General features: G+C 37.5%; 1 protein-coding gene and 1 pseudogene across 5 annotated transcripts in view; one reads left to right on the top strand and one right to left on the bottom strand.

Annotated features, from left to right (window-relative positions):
* Positions 1-25,757, bottom strand: part of ZFX (zinc finger protein X-linked) — a 57,512-nt gene that overhangs the window by 27,171 nt on the left and 4,584 nt on the right. For 4 of the 5 annotated variants that reach the window (XM_027096733.1, XM_027096737.1, XM_027096734.1 and 1 more), the window contains exon 2: positions 2,289-2,377. In XM_027096733.1, coding sequence (XP_026952534.1) covers positions 2,289-2,349 — 61 coding nt within the window. In that variant the 5' untranslated portion in view covers positions 2,350-2,377. Of the gene's footprint in view, positions 1-1,159; positions 1,215-2,288; positions 2,378-25,757 lie in introns of those variants that run through there. The other variant, XM_027096736.1, reaches the window with a different exon arrangement.
* On the top strand, positions 18,998-22,065 carry LOC113614887 (protein tyrosine phosphatase type IVA 1 pseudogene; annotated as a pseudogene).

Below are 25,757 nucleotides of genomic sequence, written 5' to 3' on the forward strand. Positions count from 1 at the left end.
TTTTTCTCCTGTCCATCTCTCCCATGTTTTCTTTTACTTCCCTTCATTTCCCCTTTCTCCTCCTTTGTTCTAGAACAATATCCCACCAATATCCTCCATTTATGATTATGGAAATTCAGAAACTATCCTCCAAATCTAGAATATAAAAAGAATCGGGCCATAAATAAAAAGAGGGCTAGAAGGCCACAGTTAAAGAGAAAGACAACTGGTTAAGGAGCCTCTGTAGACAGATAAAATGAATAAAAGTGCAGTTGCTCTGGAGCAATGGAAGGTGAGGTTAGTTGGAGTGGGGCCTGCCCCAACCTCACCAGGGTAGTCCGCCTCCATTCAGCTTCCTCCCATCCCCCCATATGCCAATCCCCCTGGCACTTCCTCAGAACATAAGAAACCCTACTCTAGTCCACTCTGCAGTTAACAAGTGAAGGTAGAGGGATGAATCAATTGAAGCCCAGTGAGATTAAATGACTTCACCAAGATCACACAGTTTGCACAGGTTATGGTGCTCAGTAAATACTACTCTGAATAAATGCCACAAATGAGAATCGAAATCAGATATCCTTGCCAAAAACATAATGCAAGATAAAATAAAACAAATCTGGTACCTTGGCTCCTGATCCAGAGAAAAGCAAACAATATTTTATAAAAGTCTTACCTAAAAAGCTATTCAGTCGATTAGTGCTTCTGGATGTGACTCAGACCAGGCTGAGTCCAAGCAGCTGCCTAACTCAATGACTCTGTGTCAATGGCCAGGCCCTCAGAGAGACACATGGCTTTTTTTTTTTTAAACAAACACAAATAATCAACAAGGGCCAAAGAACCTTTAAAAATGTAAGAAATCTTAAAGCCAGTTAATATCCATTTTATTTACACCTAGAAATAATAGAGAGTGCTTGCTTTAATTCCCACAGAACTTCTACAAAATGCTTTATACTGTTTTCAATATTCTCAATATTAACACCAAGCAATAGATCACTGTAATCTCCATTTTGCAGACATGAAGATGAAAGTATTTAGTGGCAAGAGTACTGGTTAGAAAAATCTAAATCAGAGAGCAGGATTTGGACACTTATTAGTTTTGTGACCTTGGGCAAGTCATTTAACCTCTGAGTTTCGGTTTCCTCATCAGTGAAATGAGGACAGTAGTATCTGCCATGCATACCTCACAGGACTGCTGTGATGATCAAATGGGAATATATGGGAAGTGTTCTGAAAAACTGTAATGAAAGGTTTCATAATTATTAGGACACATGAAAATGGAGGCCCTGGCAGATTAAGTGACTTGCTCAAAGATAAACAAACACCATAAGTGTTAACAATCAGGGCTAAAATGCAACAGCCCTTCAATCTACCCCTTAGCCCAGGATCCAGGCTTGCTTGTGGCAACATTAAGCTAGTAAATGGTGTGCTTTTTTCTCCAAAGAGTTTAGTCTCTCTTTCAAGCACATTAATTATACTTCATGTTCTAAAGAAGAAAGAATCAAAACTTTGCATTTATCATTATCAAGCTGAAATTACCAAATGTGAGTCAAAAGACTATCCCAAATTGTTAAGAAAAATACATAAACCCCCAATAGACTTAGAGATTAAAGAAGAGTTAAAATTAAAAATCGCTAATATTTAATTTCCTGATAAAGTTAATTGCTATTTCTTTAGTGCAATACAGTCATTTCAAGTCCAATGGAAAACTCATTAACGTTTTATTTATAAGGGTAGCTAATTAGTGTGATACAAAACCATTTTATATTACAAAACCTAGCATAATCACTTCATTATGTTATATAACTGGAACCATGAGTAATCCAAAATTGTGAATACTTTTTTCCCATTTTTAGAACTTCATAAATTTAATTCTCCTTGTACAGTTTGGGGAGTGAGGTAAGACTCCTTTTGCTAACTTGCGAGAGAGAGGATTTTAAAAGTAGGATGGGGTCAGAACATGGAGGGCCTTAGGTTTATACTTTACCTGCCGGGTAATGGTCTATGTGGAAGAAAGTAGAATGAAGAGATGTAAGCAAGGAATATTTTCGAAGGGAGAACTTTAACAGGACTGAAGTAAACACTAAGGTTTTGATAATGTTGCTGTTACTGACAAGAATATGAGTGTTGGTTATGAGGGAGCCAAATTTTAAGGAGGGGAATAATAATATACTCACTTTAACATCTGTAAGCTTGATAGGATAACAAGATACCTAAGTGTAAATATCAATGACAGCGTCTAGCAATTTTTCCACTTGACAACCAACTCCAAATCTGGTAGGTGGGAAGTGGAACAACCCCAGTAGTTATACCTGTTGCATCAAAATATGAGTTTGGCTCTTGTGGTTGTAATTCAAGTCCATCTTCATCCATGGCCTTTAATTCTCATCAGTCACAGCTCCTAAATTAGGCGAAAAAGTAAACCAAGTATTACTTTTTTTAATATATGTATTAAAAAATGTCATCATACTATTTACATTTCTGAAACACCAAAAATTATGTGACAGATGAACATCTATCAAAAATGTGTCTATCTGAAATAAAAGGGAAAAGTTAAAATTAAATTGCCAAAAACATAATGATACATGGGCATCTATATGACAAGGAAAGGTGGATAAATCAAATAAGTCAGCTTTGCCTCGACTTTTTGAGATACTGCTTACATACATCATACATACATACGTACATACATACACACTGCAAACGTCTTGATGCATTCTGACACATGCATAAATCTGTGTAATCACTACTCTACCCAGATCAAGCCAGAGAACATTTCCAGCACCCCAGCACTCTGGTCTCCTCTCACTCTGTATACTCCTCACTCCCACAAGGGTAACCGGCTTTATTAAGGTTCAATTTATACTCCGTAGCTTATCGGGAGGAAATTCCTGCACAATTTTCATATTACTTCTCTGAATTTAATGTAGTTTGCTGTTTTTCAACCAATACGTTAAACAACGGTTAAAGATTCGAAGTGCATAATTACAGTAAACACCCTTTGGGATTTCTGCCTAACTTACAATGACCTCTTAACTAATCCCCCAATCGGGCTTCCCTGGTGGCGCAGTGGTTAAGAATCTGCCTGCCAATGCAGGGGACACAGGTTCAAGTCCTGGTCCGGGAAGATCCCACATGCCGCAAACCAACTAAGCCCGTGTGCCACAACTACTGAGCCTACGCTCTAGAGCCCGTGGGCCACAACTACTGGGGCCGCATGCCACAACTACTGAATCCCATGCACCTAGAGCCCGTGCTCCGCAACAACAGAAGCCACTACAATGAGAAGTCCACGCACAGCAACAAAGAGTAGCCCCCACTCACCACAACTAGAGAAAGCCCGTACGCAGCAACGAAGCCCCGGTGCAGCCAAAAAAAAAAAAAATTTTTTTTTAATAAATAACTAAGCCACACACACACACAAAAATACAAAAAACTAATCCCCCAATCTAGAGAAGTAAATTCCTGCAGTGTATTTATACTCTCCTGGCCATAGTTGATTGGCATAAAACGGTAAAAATAAGTTCATCTTTGAGCACAATAAAATCAAAGTCCTATCCCCGAGAATCGAAACCATGAGCAAAGGTCACTCAGTCTATCTTTCTCTGTCTCTGTCTCTCCCCTCTCCTCTCCTGGCGGCTGGAACATACGAGGTGAGGAAGGCCATTTTCCAACTTCAGCTTAGACTAGTGAGATAAAGTTTACAAGTAAATAATAAAAAGAGGGCTTCCCTGGTGGCGCAGTGGTTGAGAGTCCGCCTGCCGATGCAGGGGACAGGGGTTCCTGCCCCGGTCCGGGAAGATCCCACATGCCGCGGAGCGGCTGGGCCCGTGAGCCATGGCCGCTGAGCCTGCGCGTCCGGAGCCTGTGCTCCGCAACGGGAGAGGCCACAACAGTGAGAGCCCCGCATACCGCAAAAAAAAATAAGAAGAAGAAGAAGAAGAAGAATCCAGTGAATGCCCTGAGAAATAGAGGAGAGGGAGCAGGGAAGGGAGGCTTACCAATAATAACTTTTTAGCTCCTGGTTCTAGACCTTTCTGAGGTCCAGCTACAGTCTACCTTGAGTTTTTTGCAAGCCACCCCAATGACCTTACTGATTCCTTTTCTACTTAAGCCAAAAACTTACAACAAAAAAACCCAATCAAATAATATACTACTTAGTACTAATCATTGCTTCAAAGAGCACACATCAGGGATCAGGGCTTACTCATGTTGCAAATATTACATAAACCTCCTCCCTCACTGGTTTCCTTATCTCTACTTTCTCACTTTCTAATTCAACCTAAATGGTTCTATTAGATGCATCTTTCTTTTACTTTTATCATTTTTTGCTGATGATATAAGTGCCGCATGCTGCTTACTAAAATTTCAAATAACAACAACAAGAATCATTTTTCTAAAGCATCAGCCAGGTGATATCAGGCCTCTGTTCAAAAAATGTTTAATGGCTCCCTGCTGCCTGCAAATAAAGTTGAAACTCCTGCCATCTTCTAAGTTCCAGCTGCAAACTATCTTTCTCTCATTATCTTCCCTAACTCTCCTTCAAGCACCTCGCCCGACCACCATATGAACACACTTCAACCAAACAAAAATGCCCCATGTCAAAAATGCCCCATGTCCACATAACACCCAAACTCTATATTTGCCTCAGGGTTTCTTCTACCCAGAACACCTTTCCCCTATCATCTCTGCTTGGATCTTCCCCCAAGTCCCCTTCCCCCCACACACAAGAAGAAAAAGCTGAAAATAATCTCTCCCCCCTCTGAACTTCTATAGCACTTTATCTTTTTTCCCTGACTCTACTTGTTGGCTGTAAATTATGATTATTTATGTCTTATTTTCAGATGCCAAACTTGCATTTATATACATATATATACTCCTTAATGAAATATCCATGAGAAACTCATTTAATTAATGTTAATATAAAAAACAGATTTTCAGCTTGTCAACTCTGAGACATATTCTATTCATTTTCAGGAAAGAGCATGTTTGACGTTATTTACTCAAAGTGCTTCAAACAAAAGGACCAAAAAACAAAAAAAATTTCAACTATAAAAAATGGAAAATGTACATGCTCTGAATAAGCTGTCACTGCTCTGTCCCCATCAAAATCACCTATAGCCATAACTCTTTCTCCCCTTTTAAAAATGTAATTACAAAATGATAAACATAAGCTAATTTTCTAAGCATAATGGCATAGTATACATGAAATCAAGCCAATTTAGAAGGCAATAAATGGGGTTCCTTAAGGTATTTAAGGCTCCTCTCCCCAATTTCCCTACATAAACCCAAACCCATCAACTCTAAGAATTCTCCACCTGTACAATAACTCCTTTTCTCAGCTTTTCTACGAGTTTGATGGATAATCCCCTCGATTTTGAAATTCTCTCCTACCTCAGTTTAAGTGACATCCTATTCCTCTTCCCATCTTCCCAACTGCTGTTTACTCTGCTGCTCCTCTCCCACTACTGCAACCCTGCCCAGGGTGGGACACTCAGCCCTCTTCTCTTCTTTTTCTTTATTCCAGGGTTTCAACTAGCATTTACACAAAGATGATTCCCCAAATCCACATACTCAGGGTAGGACCTAGCACTTCCACCAGACTGTCTGCTGAACATCTTTTTTTTTTTTTTTTTTGGCAGTGGGTGCTGCGTTGGGTCTTCGTTGCTGTGCACAGGCTTTCTCTAGTTGTGGCGAGTGGGGGCTACTCTTCATTGCGGTGCGCGGGCTTCTCATTGCAGTGGCTTCTCTTGTTGTGGAGCACGGTCTCTAGGCGCCCAGGCTTCAACAGTTGCAGCACATGGGCTCAGTAGCTGCTGCACGCGGGCCCTAGAGCACAGGGGCTTCAGTAGTTGCAGCGCCTGGGCTCAGCGCTGTGGCCCGTGGGCTCAGTAGTTGTGGTTCGAGGGCTGTAGAGCGCAGGCTCAACAGTTGTAGCGCACGTGCTTAGTCGCTCCACGGCATACGGGATCTTTCCGTACCAGGGATCGAACCCATGTCCCCTGCATTGGCAGGCAGATTCTTAACCACTGTACAACCAGAGAAGTCCCATGCTGAACATTTTCATCAGGAAAAAACCTTGCTTTCTCCTGACATGACCACTAAGGCCTTTTCCTTCTTCCCTGCTTATATTCCTTCAGGTTGTCAGACTGTCCCTCCCTTCTCCACAGCTTCCCAGGAATCTGTCCCTTTTTACTCCCACTGTCACCATTCACTCTCAGCTTCATATTTCCTGATCCCCAGGGAACAAAAATAGCCTCTCAACTGGCCTTTCGCTTTCTGCCACTCCCACAACAAATGACCAGGAACCTACAACTAAGGGCTGGTGCCAAATGCCAGGGCATTGCTGCAATCTGTGGGCAGACTAATCCTCGGAAGTACTGCTTTGATCATGGCACTCCCCTGCTCAGAAAGCTTCAGCAGTTCCCCAAAATTCAGGGTGCTCTAAAATATTAACCCAAGCTACCATAACACACTTATTTCCCAACATTTCACATCATACCCATTTCCTAACAGATATTCTGGCCCAAATGGAGGGTGTCCACTCATCTTATTTTGACTCAGGTAAGCAATAGTTGTTCAACAAACAGTTTTGACTGGTTATTTTTCCTTCTATTTTGTCATTATAAAAACTCAAATCAGAAAAAAACATGTTTTGAACTTCTAAGCAGAGATGACTATACTTCAACTTTGTAATCCCTGTGGGGTTAGAAGTAAATCTCTCTCACAACCAGAATGAAACCAATGTTCTTAGGATAGAACCTACTCAGGAAAGTTCTCAGGACCGTCATAAAGTAAGGGTGGGGAGCGCAAGCTGATGATGTAATGCAAAGTGCCCCTACCTCTGCTGCAAGAACCAAGCCCAGAGAACAGTTGAATCTGAATACAAATAAGCAGAACCATTCAGAGAACCAAGAACCTAACGCTGTGGGCGAACACATACTAATGTTCAGTCTGATTATCAAATGCCCCCAAAATACTTCTGGGACGTCACTCTCACCTTAAGCTCCGTAATATATTCCCTTCCCAGATGCAGGAGTCATGATCCTAAAAATGCTATGGAAGAATTCACAACAGAAAAACGTACCATTTTAAGGGAAATATCGGTTTGAGAGAAACTCAGAAAATTCACAATAATTGTCTTCAATTCTTCAAAATAAAGCAATAAAAATACCATGCCAAGTTAATAGCTACAGCAGTGGCATTTTATCTGTCTTAAATCTGGGATAATGAATATAATTTTTTTAACATCTTTATTGGAGTATAATTGCTTTACAATGGTGTGTTAGTTTCTGCTTTATAACAAAGTGAATCAGTTATACATATACGTATGTTCCCATATCTCTTCCCTCTTGCGTCTCCCTCCCTCCCACCCTCCCTATCCCACCCCTCTAGGTGGTCACAAACCACCTTGCTGATAATATATCTTTTGATGCCTAGACACTTTCACGATCTCCCTCTCGGGGAAGGTGGCTTATATTTTCACTTTGCTTTTTGTCATAAGCATACAAGAATCATTTGTCTGCTTTTGGTCTTCCCAAAACTCCATGCCTTTTAATTTTATGACTTGACTCTAGTTCCTCTCCTTAAGCCATGCTCAGAAAACCAAACTGTATCATACAGATTAGATGGAATTGCTCAAGCTACAGGAAACAGAAACAAAAGCAGATCCACCTGTAACAGAATTTTTCTTAGAAGGAAACTGGAACTGGTGAAAATTTACACTTAAAGCCTGATTAATATCTTCCCTCTTAAGCTATGAATTTTTTCCCACATTGTTCAATGTGGGAAATGCAGCTATCATTGCTTCAGATATCTAATTTTCAAATCTGGAATGCTATTTCACTTCTCTTACCAATTCTGCCCTTCAATGTCTCACAGTCATCCACTCTTAAATTCATCATGTCCCCTTTATTCTCACTGCTACCACTCTAACAAGCTCTGGTGGTCTTACATCCAGAACCCAGTGGGAATCTTCCAATCAAAAGATTTGAGTCCTTCTTGAACTCAAGAAATTTTCTTCTGTTTCAATACTTGCTTCCATTTTCTCTGTTCATTCTTACTAGGATTTCCATTATAGGATGTAAGAACTCCTAAATCTAGCCTCCATATTGCTTTAACTTCTTCTCCTGTATTTTCTTTGTCTTTCTATTATATTCTCAGAATCCCTAAACTCTTCCTTCTAAGCTAATTTGATCTTCACTCCATCTACTGAATTTTTACTTAAAAGATCATGTTTTAATTCCAAAATAAGCTTAGTTTCTTTTTCACAGCAATCTTTTTTTCAGTGGATACTGTATCTTCTCAAATATCTCTGAGAATTTTAAAGTTTATTCTGTACCCTATATTAACCTGTCTCCTCTGCTGTTTCACTACTCAGTTTGTTGAATTTGGTGCCTCTCTTTCAGACTGATGGTTTTCCTCAAAAGCACGGTTCTTACAGGTTGTCCATTCATATTTGTAGATGAAGGTCTAGAGTTACATTCTGATAGCTGGGCTGTATTTCCTCAGCCCAAGTGAGAATTCCTGTTTGCCTAGCAATGAACCTAAGTTCTGACCAAAGGAGTCCTGTCTAGAATGCGGTCAAGGGAGACAAAGGAACCATGTAACTAACCAGGCTTTCCTTTATGGTGGATGAGTAGCCCATCTTGCAGGTACTGGAGGTCTGATATCCCTCAGGATACCACAAGCTACCTAAAGCACTGCCCTTAACTTTCTCCCCACAGTACCCACTTTGGAATTTCCTATAGATGAATTTGCAATTCAGAGAGCCAAATTTTTGGCATTAGCTCAGGAGGAAAACCACTAGAGACATCTATACTGATAAGTAAAAGGCTTGGCTTTCCATAACTTTAATAATCTGGCTGTGCCCATGGCTTGCTCTTTATCCTAGGATGTCCCCACTTTTGACACTGGGGAAAAGACAGAATGACAATTTTGGGATGGTCCTTCCAACTTTCCAAATAGGGCCACAGGTTCACTAAGCTCGCTAGGGCTTTGCCATTAACTGATTCCCAATTGCTTTATTCAACCAGAAATTCATCATATTCTGGTCTACAAGTGGCATACCTCTCAGATTTTCTTTTTTCTCTGAATTTTTATACTTCTTCCTCAATGTGATTTCAAAAGGAAGTAAAAATAAATGTGTGTCTTCTCTAGTCTATCTTGAATTTGAAGTCATTATGAATTTGTATGTGTCAAAACAGCATGGAAATATGTAAAAGCAAAAAAACTATGATAGAAACTGAAAAAAAATCAATAGTAGTGAAAAGTTACAACTCTTATCAACACCTGACAGATCAAACATTCAAAAAATAAGGAAAGATATATATAATTAATAAGATTAAGTTAATAGCTTTAATTAAAATTCTACTCCCTAATACAGTATTTTATTTTCAAAAAACCTTGCCCACCCTCTGTGCCAAGAAGAGGAAGAGAAAATGCTTCCTGTTGTAAATGTCAGAGCCCTGTCCTTCCTTGCCCTGTCCTACTTGGAACTTTTGTACACTTTGTTCAAAAATTCAATGCCAAGTTTTTGTTACAAATTAGTTTTTTCCATAAAACCATTTGAGCCAATCAGTAATTTCAAGGTTTTGTTTGTTTAAAGTCTAAGAGTTCGAACTTCCAAAATCTATTACAATTTGGTCCTAAAACTAACACAACATTGCAAATTAACTATACTTCAAATTTTATAAAAAATTTTTTAAAGAGCTTTTAAATAGGAAATAAAATATTTGGACCTAAAATGACAAGCCTTCTTAAAGTCTTATTTTTCCAAAGCCCCTATTCACATTCAGATTGAGTTGCCAAAATACCTAAACGTCCATTGACAGATGAATGGATAAAGAAAATGTGATATATACATACAGTGGGATATTATTCAGCCTTAAAATTCCATCGTTTGTGACAAGGTGGATGGAAGAGGACATTATGCTAAGTGAAATTAGCCAGATACAGGAAAAAAAACCATTCTGCGTGACCTCACTTGTATGTGGACTCTAAAACAAACTCAGAGAAGCAGAGAGAAGAATGGTAGCTCCCAGGGGTTAAAAAGGAAGAGAAGTTGGAGAGATAATGTTCAAAGGATACAGAGTTCTGGAGATCCTCTATATGGCATAGTGTCTATAGCTAACAATACTGTACTGCACACTTAAATTTTGCTAAAAGGGTACATCTTATGTTAAGTGTTCTTACTAAGATGGAGAAGGAGGGGAAGAGGAAGAAGAGGAAGAAGAAGACAACGATGATGAGTATGGGTGGGAGTAAACTTTGTGAGGTGATGTTTATGGCTTTGCTGGTGGTGATGATTTCTCAGGTGTATACTTATCCCCAAACTCATCAAATGTATACATTAAATGTGTAAAGCTTTTATATGTCAATCATACCTCAACAAAGTGCTTTAAAAATAAAAAATGTAAAGAAAATTTTTAAAGAGTTGCCAAAACACCCTCTGAAGTTAGTTGCATTGATGTGCTACAAACACTAAGCACTACATTTTTTAAATGCCTTTGTCTTTAAGACTATAGCTTGATGTTAGGAAGTACATACCCTTTTTTTCTTTATATATACTTTTTTTTTTTTAATTTTTGGTTGCATTGGGTCTTCGTTGCTGCGCGCGGGCTTCCTCTAGTTGCGGCGAGTGGGGGCTACTCTTCGTTGCGGTGCGCGGTCTTCTCATTGCAGTGGCTTCTCTTGTTGCAGAGCATGGGCTCTAGGCACGTGGGCTTCAGTAGTTGTGGCACGCAGGCTCAGTAGCTGTGGCTCACGGGCTTAGTTGCTCTGCGGCATGTGGGATCTTCCCGGACCAGGGCTCGACCCCCGTGTCCCCTGCATTGGCAGGTGGATTCTTAACCACTGCGCCACCAGGGAAGTCCCAGGAAGTGCATACGCTTTCTACCTAGTTTTTGTTATGTAAAGTAGTACGGCCTCCTTTATGAAATACTGCTATTTAATGTACTCAATAATTTATCCATGTTCATTACATAAAACTCTACTGTATATCATAATGTCTAACAAATCTCCTTGGATCACTCTTTTTGAAGTTTTAAAAAAATAGTTTAGTTTATCAGCTTTTGCTGACACTCTGAACAGAAATCCTACTCACATGATTTCCTCTAATAACCACCTTTAGGTGAGGTATACTGGAGTGGACTTTGTGAAACACTTGATGTGATCAAAGGATGGAGACTGTTTTGACATAATATGGAGATTAATTTAAACTACACAATACACAGAAGAGTTAAACTAAATAAAACCGTCAGGGGAAATTTTTAAAAGGTTAATTTCTGGGCTTCCCTGGTGGCGCAGTGGTTAGGAATCCACTTGACAGTGCAGGGGACACGGGTTCGAGCCCTGGTCCGGGAAGATCCCACATTCTGCGGAGCAACTAAGCCCGTCCACCACAAATACTGAGCCTGCGCTCTAGAGCCCATAAGTCACAACTACTGAAGCCCGCGCGCCTAGAGCCCGTGCTCTGCAACAAGAGAAGACACCACAATGAGAAGCCCTGCTTGCCACAACTAGAACTAAGTGGTCACACAGCACTGAGCTGATCTCCCTGTGCGATGCAGCTGCTTCCAGCTAGCTAGCTATTTTACATTTGGTAATGTATATATGTCAATGCTACTCTCTCACTTCGTCCCAGCTTACCCTCCCCCCACCCCGTGTCCTCAAGTCCATTCTCTACGTCTGGGTCTTTATTCCTGACCTGCCCCTAGGTTCGTCAGAATCTTTTTTTTTTTTAGATTCTATATATATGCACCAAAATAGTAACCTAATACCCTACGCTTTCCCTCACCTACATGAACACACATGCTTCCTATTATTGCTCTTCCTAAATACATCACTTTGGGTCTGTTAGGCTCTGTAAACTCAATGCTGACACTAACAATGTTCTCTGTACATTTTAAATACTGGCAAGAATATAATATCAGGCCTTTCAACAACTGTAACAAAATTTTTAAACTGACATTTGCAAAGTTATGGAGCATTTTTACACTGATTCTCTGCTAATACAATTAGCAGTATGTTTTGTACCTATAAGTTAATAAATCCTTTAATCATAAAACAAAAAAGAACAGGCTGGACAATGAAAGGGCTGGTTTGCAATACACCTGCAGACCTGCTTCTTTTTTTCTTTCTCTGTTTGCTCATCTTTTTTTTCCAGTTTTACTGAGATATAACTGACATTCCATATTCTATAAGTGTAAGATGTATAACATAATGATTTAACTTACATACACCATGAAATGACTACCGTAATAGGTTTAGTGAATATCCATCATCTCATATAGATACAACATTAAAGAAACAGAAAAAAAATTCTTCTCCTTGTAATGAGAACTCTCAAGATTTACTCTTAACAACTTTCATATATAACATAGAGCAGTGTTAATTACCTTCATCATACTGCACATTACATCTCTAGTATTTATTTATAACAGGAAGTTTGTACCTTTTGACTACCTTCATCTAATCCCCCCTCCCCTCCCCACCTATTTCTCACATGACCAACAATGGGCATGCTCCACTGAGTATCAGCGCCAGGTAGAGTATCAGCAGCATTAATCCCATGATCATTCTCTGGAGCAAAGCTAGGGAATCAGCTAATTTACATCGCACTCCCCGCCACCCCGCCCCAACAAAATCCATGCCTGCTTTTTTCAGGGATTTGTGGACATAGGAAACTACTACTAGATAATAATCTAAAAGGGAGGAGGAAACTGGGAGGAAGCACAAACATACATAATTTGAAATAAAGAAAAAAACACATAGATACAGGAAAAGTAAAAAACTTGTAAGAAAACAGTCTATAATTCTATGCTAGCACACTGAAGAGAAATGTTAATTTACAAGCATTAACTCAATAAGAGATAGAGAACCCAATCACCATAAAATGGTGGGGGGGAGATGTCTGTTACCCTTTCAAAAAGCTCTAGGTTTTTCCCAAAGCTAGCTGAACACAGGAGGAAAGCCTCCTCAATTCTTTTTACAAAACGAATTTACCATTTTTTGAAAACACAATGATCCAAAACCTATGAGATGCAGCAAAAGCAGTTCTAAGAGGGAAGTTTATAGCAATAAAAGTCTACCTCAAGAAACTAGAAAAATCTCAAATAAACAATCTAACCTTACACCTAACGGAACTAGACAAAGAAGAAAAAACAAAACCCAAAATTAGTAGAAGGAAAGAAACCATAAAGATCAGAACAGAAATAAGTGAAATAGAAACAAAGAAAACAATAGCAAATATCAATAAAATTAAAAGTTTGTTCTTGGAGAAGATAAACAACATTGATAAACCTTTAGCCAGACTCATCAAGAAAAAGAGGGAGAGGACTCAAATCAATAAAATTAGAAATGAAAAAGGAGAAGTTACAACAGACGCTGCAGAAATACAAAGCATCCTAAGAGACTACTACAAGCAACTCTATGCCAATAAAATGGACAACCTGGAGGAAATGGACAAGTTCTTAGAAAGGTATAATCTTCTAAGACTGAACCAGGAAGAAATAGAAAATATGAACAGACCAATCACAAGTAATGAAATTGAAACTGTGATTAAAAATCTTCCAACAAACAAAAGTCCAGGACCAGATGGCTTCACAGGTGAATTCTATCAAACATTTATAGAAGAGCTAACACCCATCCTTCTTAAACTCTTCCAAAAAATTGCAGAGGAAGGAACACTCCCAAACTCATTCTATGAGGCCACCATCACCCTGATACCAAAACCAAAGGTACTACAAAAAAAGAAAATTACAGACCAATATCACTCATGAATACAGACGCAAAAATCCTCAACAAAATAATAGCAAACAGAATCCAACAACACATTAGAAGGATCATACACCATGATCAAGTGGGATTTATCCCAGGGATGCAAGGATTCTTCAATATACGCAAATCAATCAATGTGATATACCATACTAACAAATTGAAAAGGAAAAACCATATGATCATCTCAATAGATGCAGAAAAAGCTTTTGACAAAATTCAACACCCATTTATGATTAAAAAAACTCTCCAGAAAGTGGGCATAGAAGGAACCTACCTCAACATAATAAAGGCATATACGACAAACCCACAGCAAACATCATTCCCAATGGTGAAAAACTGAAGGCATTTCCTCTAAGATCAGGAACAAGACAAGGATGTCCACTCTCGCCACTATTATTCAACATATTTTTGGAAGTCCTAGCCACGGCAATCAGAGAAGAAAAAGGAATACATATTGGGAAAGAACAAGTAAAACTGTCACTGTTTGCAGATGACATGATACTATACATAGAGAATCCTAAAGATGCTACCAGAAAACTACTAGAGCTAATCAATGAATATGGTAAAGTTGCAGGATACAAAATTAATGCACAGAAATCCCTTGCATTCCTATACACTAACAATGAAAGATCAGAAAGAGCAATTAAGAAAACAATCCCATTCACCATTGCAACAAAAAGAATAAAATACCTAGGAATAAACCTACCTAGGTAGACAAAAGACCTGTATGCAGAAAACTATAAGACACTCATGAATGAAATTAAAGATGATACAAACAGATGGAGAGATATACCATGTTCTTGGATTGGAAGAATCAATCTTGTGAAAATGACTATACTACCCAAAGCAATCTACAGATTCAATGCAATCCCTATCAAATTACCAATGGCATTTTTTAACAGAACTAGAACAAAAAATCTTAAAATCTGTATGGAGACACAAAAGACCCCGAATAGCCAAAGCAGTCTTGAGGGAAAAAAACGGAGCTGGAGGAGTCAGACTTGTGACTTCAGACTATACTACAAAGCTACAGTAATCAAGACAATATTGTACTGGCACAAAAACAGAAATATAGATCAATGGAACAGGATAGAAAGCCCAGAGATAAACCCACACACCTATGGTTAACTAATCTGTGACAAAGGAGGCAAAGATATACAATGGAGAAAAGACAGTCTCTTCAATAAGTGGAGTTGGGAAAACTGGACAGCTACGTGTAGAAGAATGAAATTAGACCACTCCCTAACACCATACACAAAAACTCCAAATGGATTAGAGACCTAAATGTAAGACCGGACACTGTAAAACTCTTAGAGGAAAACACAGGAAGAACACTCTTTGACATAAATCACAGCAAGATCTTTTTTGATCCACCTCCTAGAGTAATGGAAATAAAAATAAACAAATGGGACCTAATGAAACTTTAAAGCTTCTGCAAAGCAAAGGAAACTACAAACAAGACAAAAAGACAACCCTCAGAACGGGAGAAAATATTTGCAAATGAATCAATGGACAAAGGATTAATCTCCAAAATATATAAACAGCTCATGCAGCTCAATATTAAAAAAACAAACAACCCAATCCAAAAATGGGCAGAAGACCTAAGTAGACATTTCTTCAAAGAAGACATACAGGTGGCCAAGAAGCACATGAAAAGCTGCTCAACATCACTAATTATTAGAGAAATGCAAATCAAAACTACAAATGAGGTATCATCTCACACCAAGTAGAATGGGCATCATCAGAAAATCTACAAACAACAAATGCTGGAGAGGGTGTGGAGAAAAGGGAACCCTCTTGCACTGTTGGTGGGAATGTAAATTGATACAGCCACTATGGAGAACAGTATGGAGGTTCCTTAAAAAACTAAAAATAGAATTACCATATGACCCAGCAATCCCACTACTGGGCATATACCCAGAGAAAACCATAATTCAAAAAGACACATGCACCCCAATGTTCACTGCAGCACTATTTACAATAGCCATGTCATGGAAGCAACCTAAATGCCCATCGACAGACGAATGGACAAAGATGTGGTACATATATACAATGGAAAATTACCCAGCCATAAAAAGAAACGAAATTGGGTCATTTGTAGAAACGTGGATGGATCTAGAGACTGTCATACAGAGTGAAGCAAGTCAGAAAGAGAAAAATAAATATCGTATATTAACGCATATATGTGGAACCTAGGAAAATGGTACAGATGAACCGGTTTGCAGGGCAGAAACAGACACACAGATGTAGAAAACAAACGTATGGACACCAAGCGGGGAAAGTGGCAGGGGGGTGGTAGTACTGGTGGGATGAATTGGGAGATTGGGATTGACATATATACACTAATATGTATAAAACAGATAAGTAATAAGAACGTGCTGTAGAAAAACAAAATAAAATTCAAAACTTAAAATAAAAAAACTAATTTACCGTTTTTAAAAAAACCTAACAAAAATAATGTAACCAAACTACAAACATGGTTAATTATGAATCCAAAGTGAAGTTTTTGCAAATGTGATCCATCATATAATATATATATAGACACACACGCGTGCGCACACGTGCATGCGCATACACACACAGACACCTTGACAAAGTATGGTTATTCTAGAATTCAAGGATGGAACCAAATAATGGCCCGAACTAACAGGTCAAAAAAGGAAAATCCTGATGTGCCTCAACAGATGCTGAAAAGTTGAGATTCAACATCTATTTTTTTTTACTTAAACTAGTCAAATTGGAAGAGAAAGACATGTTTTTTAACAGTTAGAAAAAGTACAATAAATAGGAATGAAACCTTAGTACATGCTATCACATAGATGACCCTTGAAAACCTTATGCTAAGAAGCCAGATCAAAAAGCCACATATTACAGGATTCCATTAATGTGAAACATGAAGAATAGGCAAATCCATACAGACAGAAGGTAGACTGTCAGGGGCTGGGGGTGGGAGGTGATTGCTAATTGGGTACAGGGTTTCCTTCTGGGGGGATAAAAATGTTCTAAAATTACTGGTGATGGTAGCACAACTCTGAATCTACCAAAAAAAATCCCACTGAATTGTACACTTTTGAAGGGTGAATTTTGTAACAACTTCCTCTCAGTAAAGCTGGTTTAAAAACTACACATGCAAATCTTAAACTAGTTCATGTTACAACATGTATTTTTAGATAGGAGAATGATATCAGTATCACTTTATAACAAAAAGACATGTATTAAAACTAAGGTGAAACACTGAAAGTATTTCTTTTAAAGCCAAACTTAAGACAAGGATGCACACTAACACTATTATTATTTAAGACTGTATGGGAACTGAACTGATAGGCAATGCAATTAGATAAGATAATGAAATGCAAGATATAATTATTATTTGAAAGAAATTATATTTATTTATATATGACTTATCCAGGAAATTCAAGAGAATCAACTAAAATCTTAATATCAGAATGAATTCATAAAATGTGCTGGTTTAAAATTAATATACTTGATGGCAAAAGCTTTTTATTTTAAAGACAAAAGCTTTCTTATGTAACACTTAAAAATGTAAAATACCATTAGTAAGAGTAACTGAAAACTCTAAGTGGGATTTTTTTAATACAAATATACACAGAAATCAATCTTGCTCTTGAATATATTGGATCAGTAGTATTAATTCTCTCTTAATTAGCCTCTACATTCAATCAAAATCCCAACACACTTTTGTTGTAAATCAATTGACCTTATATATGTAGGTCTACTCTCAGACACTATTCTGTTGCATTGATCAATCTGGCCTTGCACCCACTATTTTAATCACTGCATCTTTATAATAAGCTTTAATATATGGTAGTGTAAGTTTTCCAACTTTTTTTTTCAAGACTGCCTTTGCTATTCCAGGCCCTTTGCATTTCCATATAAATCTGAGAACTGGTTTATTAAAAAAAAAAAAAAAAAGAATAGTACTTCCCACTTAAGGCAGTGAGGAGCACGAAACGAGTTAGATATGTCAAGAATATAGCATCAGGACTGGCACAGAATAAGTATCCAATAAATAAAGGTGCTCTTCTTTAAAAAAAAAAAAAAAAAAAAAGCAAAGCCTGTTGGGGTTTTGATTGGGACTTCGTTGAAAACTGACATGTTTATAACACTGATACTTCTTATCCATGAACATCGTATCTCTCCCCATTTATGAGTTCTTTCATTTCTCTCAGTAATGCTTTCACTAAAGGTCTTAGTAAGCTTTGTTGGGTTTATTTCAAGGTACTGGATGTTCACTGATCTTACTATAAATTGTACTACTAGCTTTTAAAACAAAATATAAAACAATCAATCAACTGTACTGGCTTTTAAATTTTATTTTCACGTTGTTTGTTGTTAATATAGAGAAATACAAATTATTAATCAATGTCCCCCAACTATAATGTAGTAAAATTAGAAATAAATGTCACTGAGGTAATAACACCCCCCAAAAAAATTTCCTTGAATTGGAAAAGTCTCAATAATTCAATGGGCAATAGGAAAATTATAAAAACCACAATATATTTAGAACTAAATAATAAAAAATCAATTCACATGAAATTCATAGTACCAGTTACAGTTCAGAGGAAATTTTATAGTTTTAAAAGCATGTAAGAGTAGAGATTAAAAACTAATGAGCTAAACTATTTACAATAGCCAGGACACAGAAGCAACCTAAGTGTCCACTGACAGATGAATGGATAAAGAAGATGTGGCACATATATACAATGGAATATCACCCAGCCATAAAAAGAAATGAAATTGAGTTATTTGTAGTGAGGTGGATGGACCTAGAGTCTGTCATACAGAGTGAAGTCAGAAAGAGAAAAACAAATACCGCATGCTAACACATATATATGGAATCTAAAAAGAAAAAAATTGGTTCTGAAGAACCTAGGGGCAGGACAGGAATAAAGACGCAGACGTAGAGAATGGACTTGAGGACACAGGGAGGGGGAAGGGTAAGCTGGGACGAAGTGAGAGTGGCATGGACATATATACACTACCAAATGTAAAACCGATAGCTAGTGGGAAGCAGCCGCAAAGCACAGGGAGATCAGCTCGGTGCTTTGTGACCACCTAGAGGGGTGGGATAGGGAGGGTGGGAGGGAGGGAGATGCAAGAGGGAAGAGATATGGGGATATATGTATATGTATAGCTGATTCACTTTGTTATACGGCAGAAACTAACACACCACTGTAAAGCAATTATACTCCAATAAACATGTTAAAACTAATGAGCTAAACTTCCAACTTAAATTTTTTAAATGTCAGAAAAAATGCAAATAAAATAGAAATATTAACCATATGGAGCAGAAACAGAAATGGTCAATAAAAAGAACTATTTGAAAAGCCTTAATATAGGCAAGTTATTGGCAGTACTCATCAGGAAAAAAAGGAACAAATTAATGGAATTAGACATTTTAAAGTCATTAGAGAAGCCTATATTTTATACCAATATATCTGAATTTTTATATTTTTCTAGAATACTGTTCATTTTGTATAAATAACAACTTGAGAAAAGCCAAAAATACTTATCACCATGAAACAAACTATTAATCAAAAAACAACTCACTAAAAAAGACACCAAAGACAGTTTCACAGATGACTTATAAATTTCCAGAAACAGATCATATCTATGAAATACAACTTGTTTCAAAGGAGAAGAATTATTCCGCAACACATCTTAAGAAGTTAGCATAAAAAGAAAAAGTACATGGCAATAGCAAAAGGATGCAAATATCCAGGGACTCCAAAGACAGTTTAAAATACAAAATCTATGAATACAATTCATCACACGAATAGATGCTGCAAAAACATTAAAAAAATCAACGAAAACTCTAAAATGCTAAGTAAAAGAGAACATAAACTAATAAATATCTCCTCCCTCAAAAAAAAACACGAAAATATCATCCTTAATGGTAAAATATTAGAAGCACTCCATTAAAGCACGTGGACAGTGATGCCTGTTATCAATGCTTTCATGCAACTCTGTGCTAGAGGCATTAGTCAATGAAGTAGAAGAAAAAGAAAACAAACAAAAAAGAAAAAGGAGGCAAAAAGGAATGGAAAAGAAGAAATAAAACATCTTTACTCACACACACCTATTTAGAAAATACAAGAATTATAAACTGTAATAATCTATGACTCCCACATTTCATTGAATCTAAAAATACTGCCAATTTTAAGATGCATCCTTGTTTTACCTACATCTAAGAAAAATATCCTGCCAGTTAAACCGATGCTATACTTTATTATCTAGAAATTTCATTTTAGATTTATCAAGACAATTCTTTTAGACTTATTTAGACATATTTTCATCATATCCTGTGGATATATAGAAGACAATATAGAAGCAAAAGAAATTGGGAGTCCGGTGACCCCACGGCTGCCCGTGAAGCTGCCGCCCTGGCCCTGCCACCACCGCCACCTCAGGACCGGCTGTATGATTAGGCCACAATCTTCGATGAGTAGACATATTCCTCAGTTCTGTGGTGTTCTTGGTCATACATTTATGGAGTTTCTGAAGGGCAGTGGAGATTACTGCCAGGCACAGCACAACTTCCGTGCAGACAAATGAACTGTAGAAATTCATTACTACTCTACCAAGAAGCCCCCATAAGAGTGGTTAACCTGGACACAGAAGTGTTGAACTGAAATCCACAGAGCATTTTTTACAAGAGTTCTGACCTGCATGGGGTAAAGCTCAGTGCACTTCCTTTCTATTGCCTCAGTATCACTGAATTGAAGAATTGCTGCTTCTTGTTAGGAGGTTCATTTCATTTCCCATTACTCTCAACTTCATACTCAAAAGCACTGAGAATTTCAAGTGGAGTATATTGAAGTACTCAGTTTCTTTGCATCATTCCTGTATTCAAGTTTTTAAATTCTTTCATAAACCTATTGAGTTTTTTTTTAACTAAATTAACATGGCTCGAATGAACCACCCAGCTCCTGTGGAAGTCACTTATAAGAACATGAGATTTCTTAATCCAACCAATGCGACCTTAAACAAATTTATAGAGGAACTTAAGAAGTATGGAGTTACCACAACAGCAAGAATATGTGAAGCAACTTATGACACTACTCTTGCGGAGAAAGAAGGCATCCATGTTCTCAATTGGCCTTTTCATGATGGCGCACCACCATTTAACCAGACTGTTGATGATTGGTTAAGTCTCGTGACAATTAACTTCCACGAAGACCCTGGTTGTTGTATTGCCGTTCATTGTGTTGCAGGCCTTGGGAGAGGTCCAGTGCTTGTCGCCCTAGCATTAATTGAAGGTGGAATGAAATATGAAGATGCAGTACAGTTGATAAGACAAAAGCAGCGTGGAGCTTTCAACAGCAAGCAACTTTTGTATTTGGAGAAGTATCGTCCTAAAATGCGGCTGCGCTTCAAAAACTCCAATGGTCATAGGAACAACTGTTGCTTTCAATAAAACTGGGGTGCCTGATGCCATTGCTTGGAAGTGGAACCTAGACAGGACGGAATTTGTTGTACATGTTAGCCAGCACGATGGCTTCATGAAGTCTGATGAAGCTTCCACAGGAGTGTCGAAAAGCAGTTTTACCAGGCCACAAGCCTGGCAGAATTGCAACTTCTGTGTCTGGGTTATGATCAACCTCCTTGGACACACAGCAAAGGATTCTTGCTGTTCAGCATTTAAAGTGTGCTTATTATCGTTTGTACCAATTGACCTTTTCTGAAATCATGCAGTATTGAGTCATGTCTTTAAATCTGTTTCCATGCCAGAATCTTATCAATATATAAGAAATTTAGAAAGACTAGGTGCCGAAATACCCAGCACAATACTTATATATTTTTAGTATCACATAGAACTAAAATCCCAGGAACTAAGAAAACTCTGGACCTTATGTGGTTTATTCCTTCCATCATTTCAAACATAGAAAGTAGGGCCTATAATGTTATTTGCTCACAATATGTTTAGGTCTTCCACATTCATACCAGTATACATCAGATTTGCTCATTTTGGTTTTTTGTAATTAACCAAGTCTTACAGTGATTATTTAATGTCTTTCTATAAATCTCATTTTGTGCTGTTATAGAAGACCTCCATTTTGAAAATCTACATTGTAAAAGAAGCACATGTCTTTAATGTCTCCAGACAAAAAAGCCTTACAGTTAATTTCAGTGTTTGCACTTTGGGGTACAATCTACAGGGAGGGCCTGAAAAAAGAATGGGAGGGGGCTATTAAATATTTTTAGGAAAATGTTGCCTTTGTCTTGTGCAGAACATGTAGAATATGTGCTTTAACTTAGTAAATATTTTTTAAAAGGTGGAAATACTTTGTTATTGTAGCTAGAACAATTCTTAATCATAAAATTTCTGAAATTCTTGTAATTTTTTTCAAACTTATCTGAAGTTGTTTACCATTTTATTTTTGTTTGAAGTGTGATTCCCAACCTCTCTTGGAAAAAAAAAAAAAGGGTTTCTGCTAATGAATTGAGCAGACATTTAATATTTTATATGCCTTTTGAGCTGTGTAACTTAATATTTGGATAATTGACAATTTGTTTTATTATGTAATTGATAAAATGGTGATGTGTATTAACATTAGCTCAACCATACATTTATACTGTCTGCGAACATGTGGTTATAGTTCTGCGGGGGAAATAATTTGTCACTGTCCACCAGCTTGTAAAAATCTAGTGTGAGAGCTTAAACATTAAATAAATGATGAAATGCAAAAAAAAAAGAAAGAAATTGGTAGAGTATTCCTAAAACTTCACATTCAGGGTCCTACTATGGAATGCTTTTCTACTCAAAGCTATTCAATCTTTCCTAACAATATTGTTCTCTACCAACAAGAGTGCTGCTGATGCAACATTTCTTAAAATGCTCCATAATTATCTATGTGATTTTCTTTCCAGTAAGACACCCACCTCACAATTCCTTCTGCCTTCAGTTGTATTGTTGGGTGTGAAATTAAAACACAACAATGCACATACTCATTTGAGTGATGACAAAATGAAGAGTCTTGACCAAGTATGTGCATGTAAAAACAATAACTACATCATGACTGTTACCTGGACAACACTGATTATAGGACACCATCAAACAAAGATCTGTATGAACCTCTGTCATATTAAAATGGGGGCGGGATGTACTTCAGAATCTATGAAATATGGTAATACGAAAGTTCAGCAAGCTTACATGATGAATACAGAAACAGTATCTAAAAGAAAATCCTATTCACAATAACAAAAATTATACAAATTTTTTTCTAGCAAAAAATCTAACAAAAGTTGTGCAAGAGCTTTATGAAAAGCAGTAGAATATGCCCAGATTCAGACCCCAGCTCCACTACTTAGCATACATCTATAAGTATCTACATATTATTCTATAAATATGATGCAAATACAATAAAAATCCAACAGTTTTTCATAGAAACCAACAAACTGACCCAAAAATAAACAAAGGAAGGAAAATAGCTTTAAAACTCCAAAGAAACAAAACACTTATTAAGATTTAACTATAAAGCTATCACTGTTAAATCAGAGTGGTATAGGTATATAGTCAAACAGACCCATGAAATCAGAAGAAAGTAGAAACAGATGTATATATGTGAGAATACGATAAACTTCACAAGTTGCATTACAAATTAGTGAGGAGAAAGGCTGAACTACTTGGCAAATTCATATTAAAAAGATAAAATCAGGGGGCTTTCCTGGTGGCACAGTGGTTGAGAATCTCTCTGCTAATGCAGGGGACACGGGTTCGAGCCCTGGTCTCTGAGGATCCCACATGCCGCAGAGCAACTAGGCCCATGAGCCACAACTACTAAACCTGCGCGTCTGGAGCCTGTGCTCTGCAACAAGAGAGGCCACGACAGTGAGACGCCCGCGCACTGCGATGAAGAGTGGCCCCCGCTTGCCACAACTAGAGAAAGCCCTTGCAGAGAAACGAAGACCCAACGCAGCAAAAAAAAAAAATTAATAAATTAATAAACTACCCCCAACATCTTCATTATTTTTTTATTTTTTATTTTTTTTGTGGTACGCGAGTCTCTCACTGTTGTGGCCTCTCCCATTGCGGAGCACAGGCTCCGGACGCGCAGGCTCAGCAGCCATGGCTCATGGGCTCAGCCGCTCCACGGCATGTGGGATCTTCCCAGACTGGGGCACGAACCCGTATCCCCTGCATCCGCAGGCGGACTCTCAACCACTGAGCCACCAGGGAGGCTCCCAACATCTTCTTTAAAAAATAAATAAATAAATAAAGATAAAATCAGATCCATATATCACACAATAGAGAAAAAAATTCCAGATGAATTAATGACCTAAATATGAAAAAGCACAGTATCATTATGACCTTGGGGCAGGAGAATAATTTCTTGCAGATACAAGAAAACATAAACCATAAATGAAAAAGAACTGAGGAAACTGACTACTTTCACATTAAAAAGTCCTACACAAAAAAATATTCCATAAACAAAGCTAAAGAATAAGCCACAGACTAGGAAATGGTATTTTCAGTGTATAAAACTACAGGCCATTAGAATTCAGAATATAAAAATAACCATAAACCAATGAGAAAAAGGCAACAGTCCAATAAAAAATGGACCAAGGATAGGCACAAGCAAGTCATAGAAAACTCAAATGGCTAATAATACGTGGGAAAAAAGGCTCAACAACACGAGTAATCTAAGAAATGCAAAAGGAAAACAGCAATGAGATACCATTTAAACCTAAAAGATTGGAAAAAACTGCAAAGTCTAATCTTTTGGCAGTGGTCTGGAGAAACAGAGGCTCATACACAGCTGATGGGCGTGTCGAATGGAACACAATTTGACATTTGGCAATTCCCAGTAAAGTTGACAAATGCACAGACTCTTGAATGTAGCGACTCTACTTCTATAATCCCAAGAGAGAAGAACCCCATATAAGGATGCTCACAACAACACTGTCTGAAATTGCAGAAAACTGCTAACAACCTAATGGCCCCTCCCTAAGAATAGATAAATAAACCACAGTATATTTATACATTAAAATACAAGTAAAATGAATGAACCAGATCAGTAGTTTTCAAACTTCTTGGACTTAGGACCTCTTTACACTCAAAAATTGAGGACCTCAAAGAGTTTTTGTTTATGTGGGTTCTATCTAGAGATGTTTATATTAGAAATTAAATCTGAGACACCTTAAAAGTATTCATAAAAAATAAACCCACTGTATATAAACATGAACATTTTAAAATAACTATTTTTCAAAACAAAAAATTGTGAAAGGAGTAGCACTGTTTTACATTTCTGCAAATCTCTTCAAGGACAGGCTTAATAGAGGACAGCTGGATTCCTGTAACTGCGTCTGTGTTCAATCTATCATGACATCACATTTCGTGGAGGCTCTGTACAGTACTTGTGCAGTGTACAAAAGAATGAGGCTGGAAGAATATCAGGGATCCCTGGGAATTCCTGGAGCACACTCTTGAGAACCGCTAAACTAGATCTACATACAACATAAATCTCAAAAACACATTGCTAAGTGAAAAAATATATATATAAAATGATAAACACAGTATGATACCATTTATGTAAAGTTAAAACACATAAAGCAGTACTTGACATTGTTTGTGGTACATACATATTAGGACAGTGGTCATTTCTGGCAAAGAAAAGACAGGAATGGGATAGGGAGGCACTCTTCAATCTGTGAGGTTTTCTTTCTTTAAATACACAAAAAGTTATGAAGCAAATATGTAATAAAATATTAATATCTGTTAAATCTGGGCGATACCTGCTTTTCAGTAATTCTGAAATATTTCATAATTTTAAATATTTTTTCAATCCTAATGGCTGTATTCTTCAAGGCCACGTAGCTTCCTTAAAATGTCACCTCCCTTTGAGTAAAATATAGTTACAAGATTCCTGGATTTTATAAAAAGTTCTCTGGAAAACTAATTTGACAGGACTAAGTATACACTGGCCATATTAACCCCAAGCTTAAGCGCTGGGGGCAGGGTCTACTCAGCTTATGTGGCA

Source organism: Aethalodelphis obliquidens, unplaced genomic scaffold (assembly GCF_003676395.1).
Source record: "Aethalodelphis obliquidens isolate GAN/ISIS:26980383/991018 unplaced genomic scaffold, ASM367639v1 scaffold107, whole genome shotgun sequence".
NCBI classification, from domain to species: domain Eukaryota; kingdom Metazoa; phylum Chordata; class Mammalia; order Artiodactyla; family Delphinidae; genus Aethalodelphis; species Aethalodelphis obliquidens.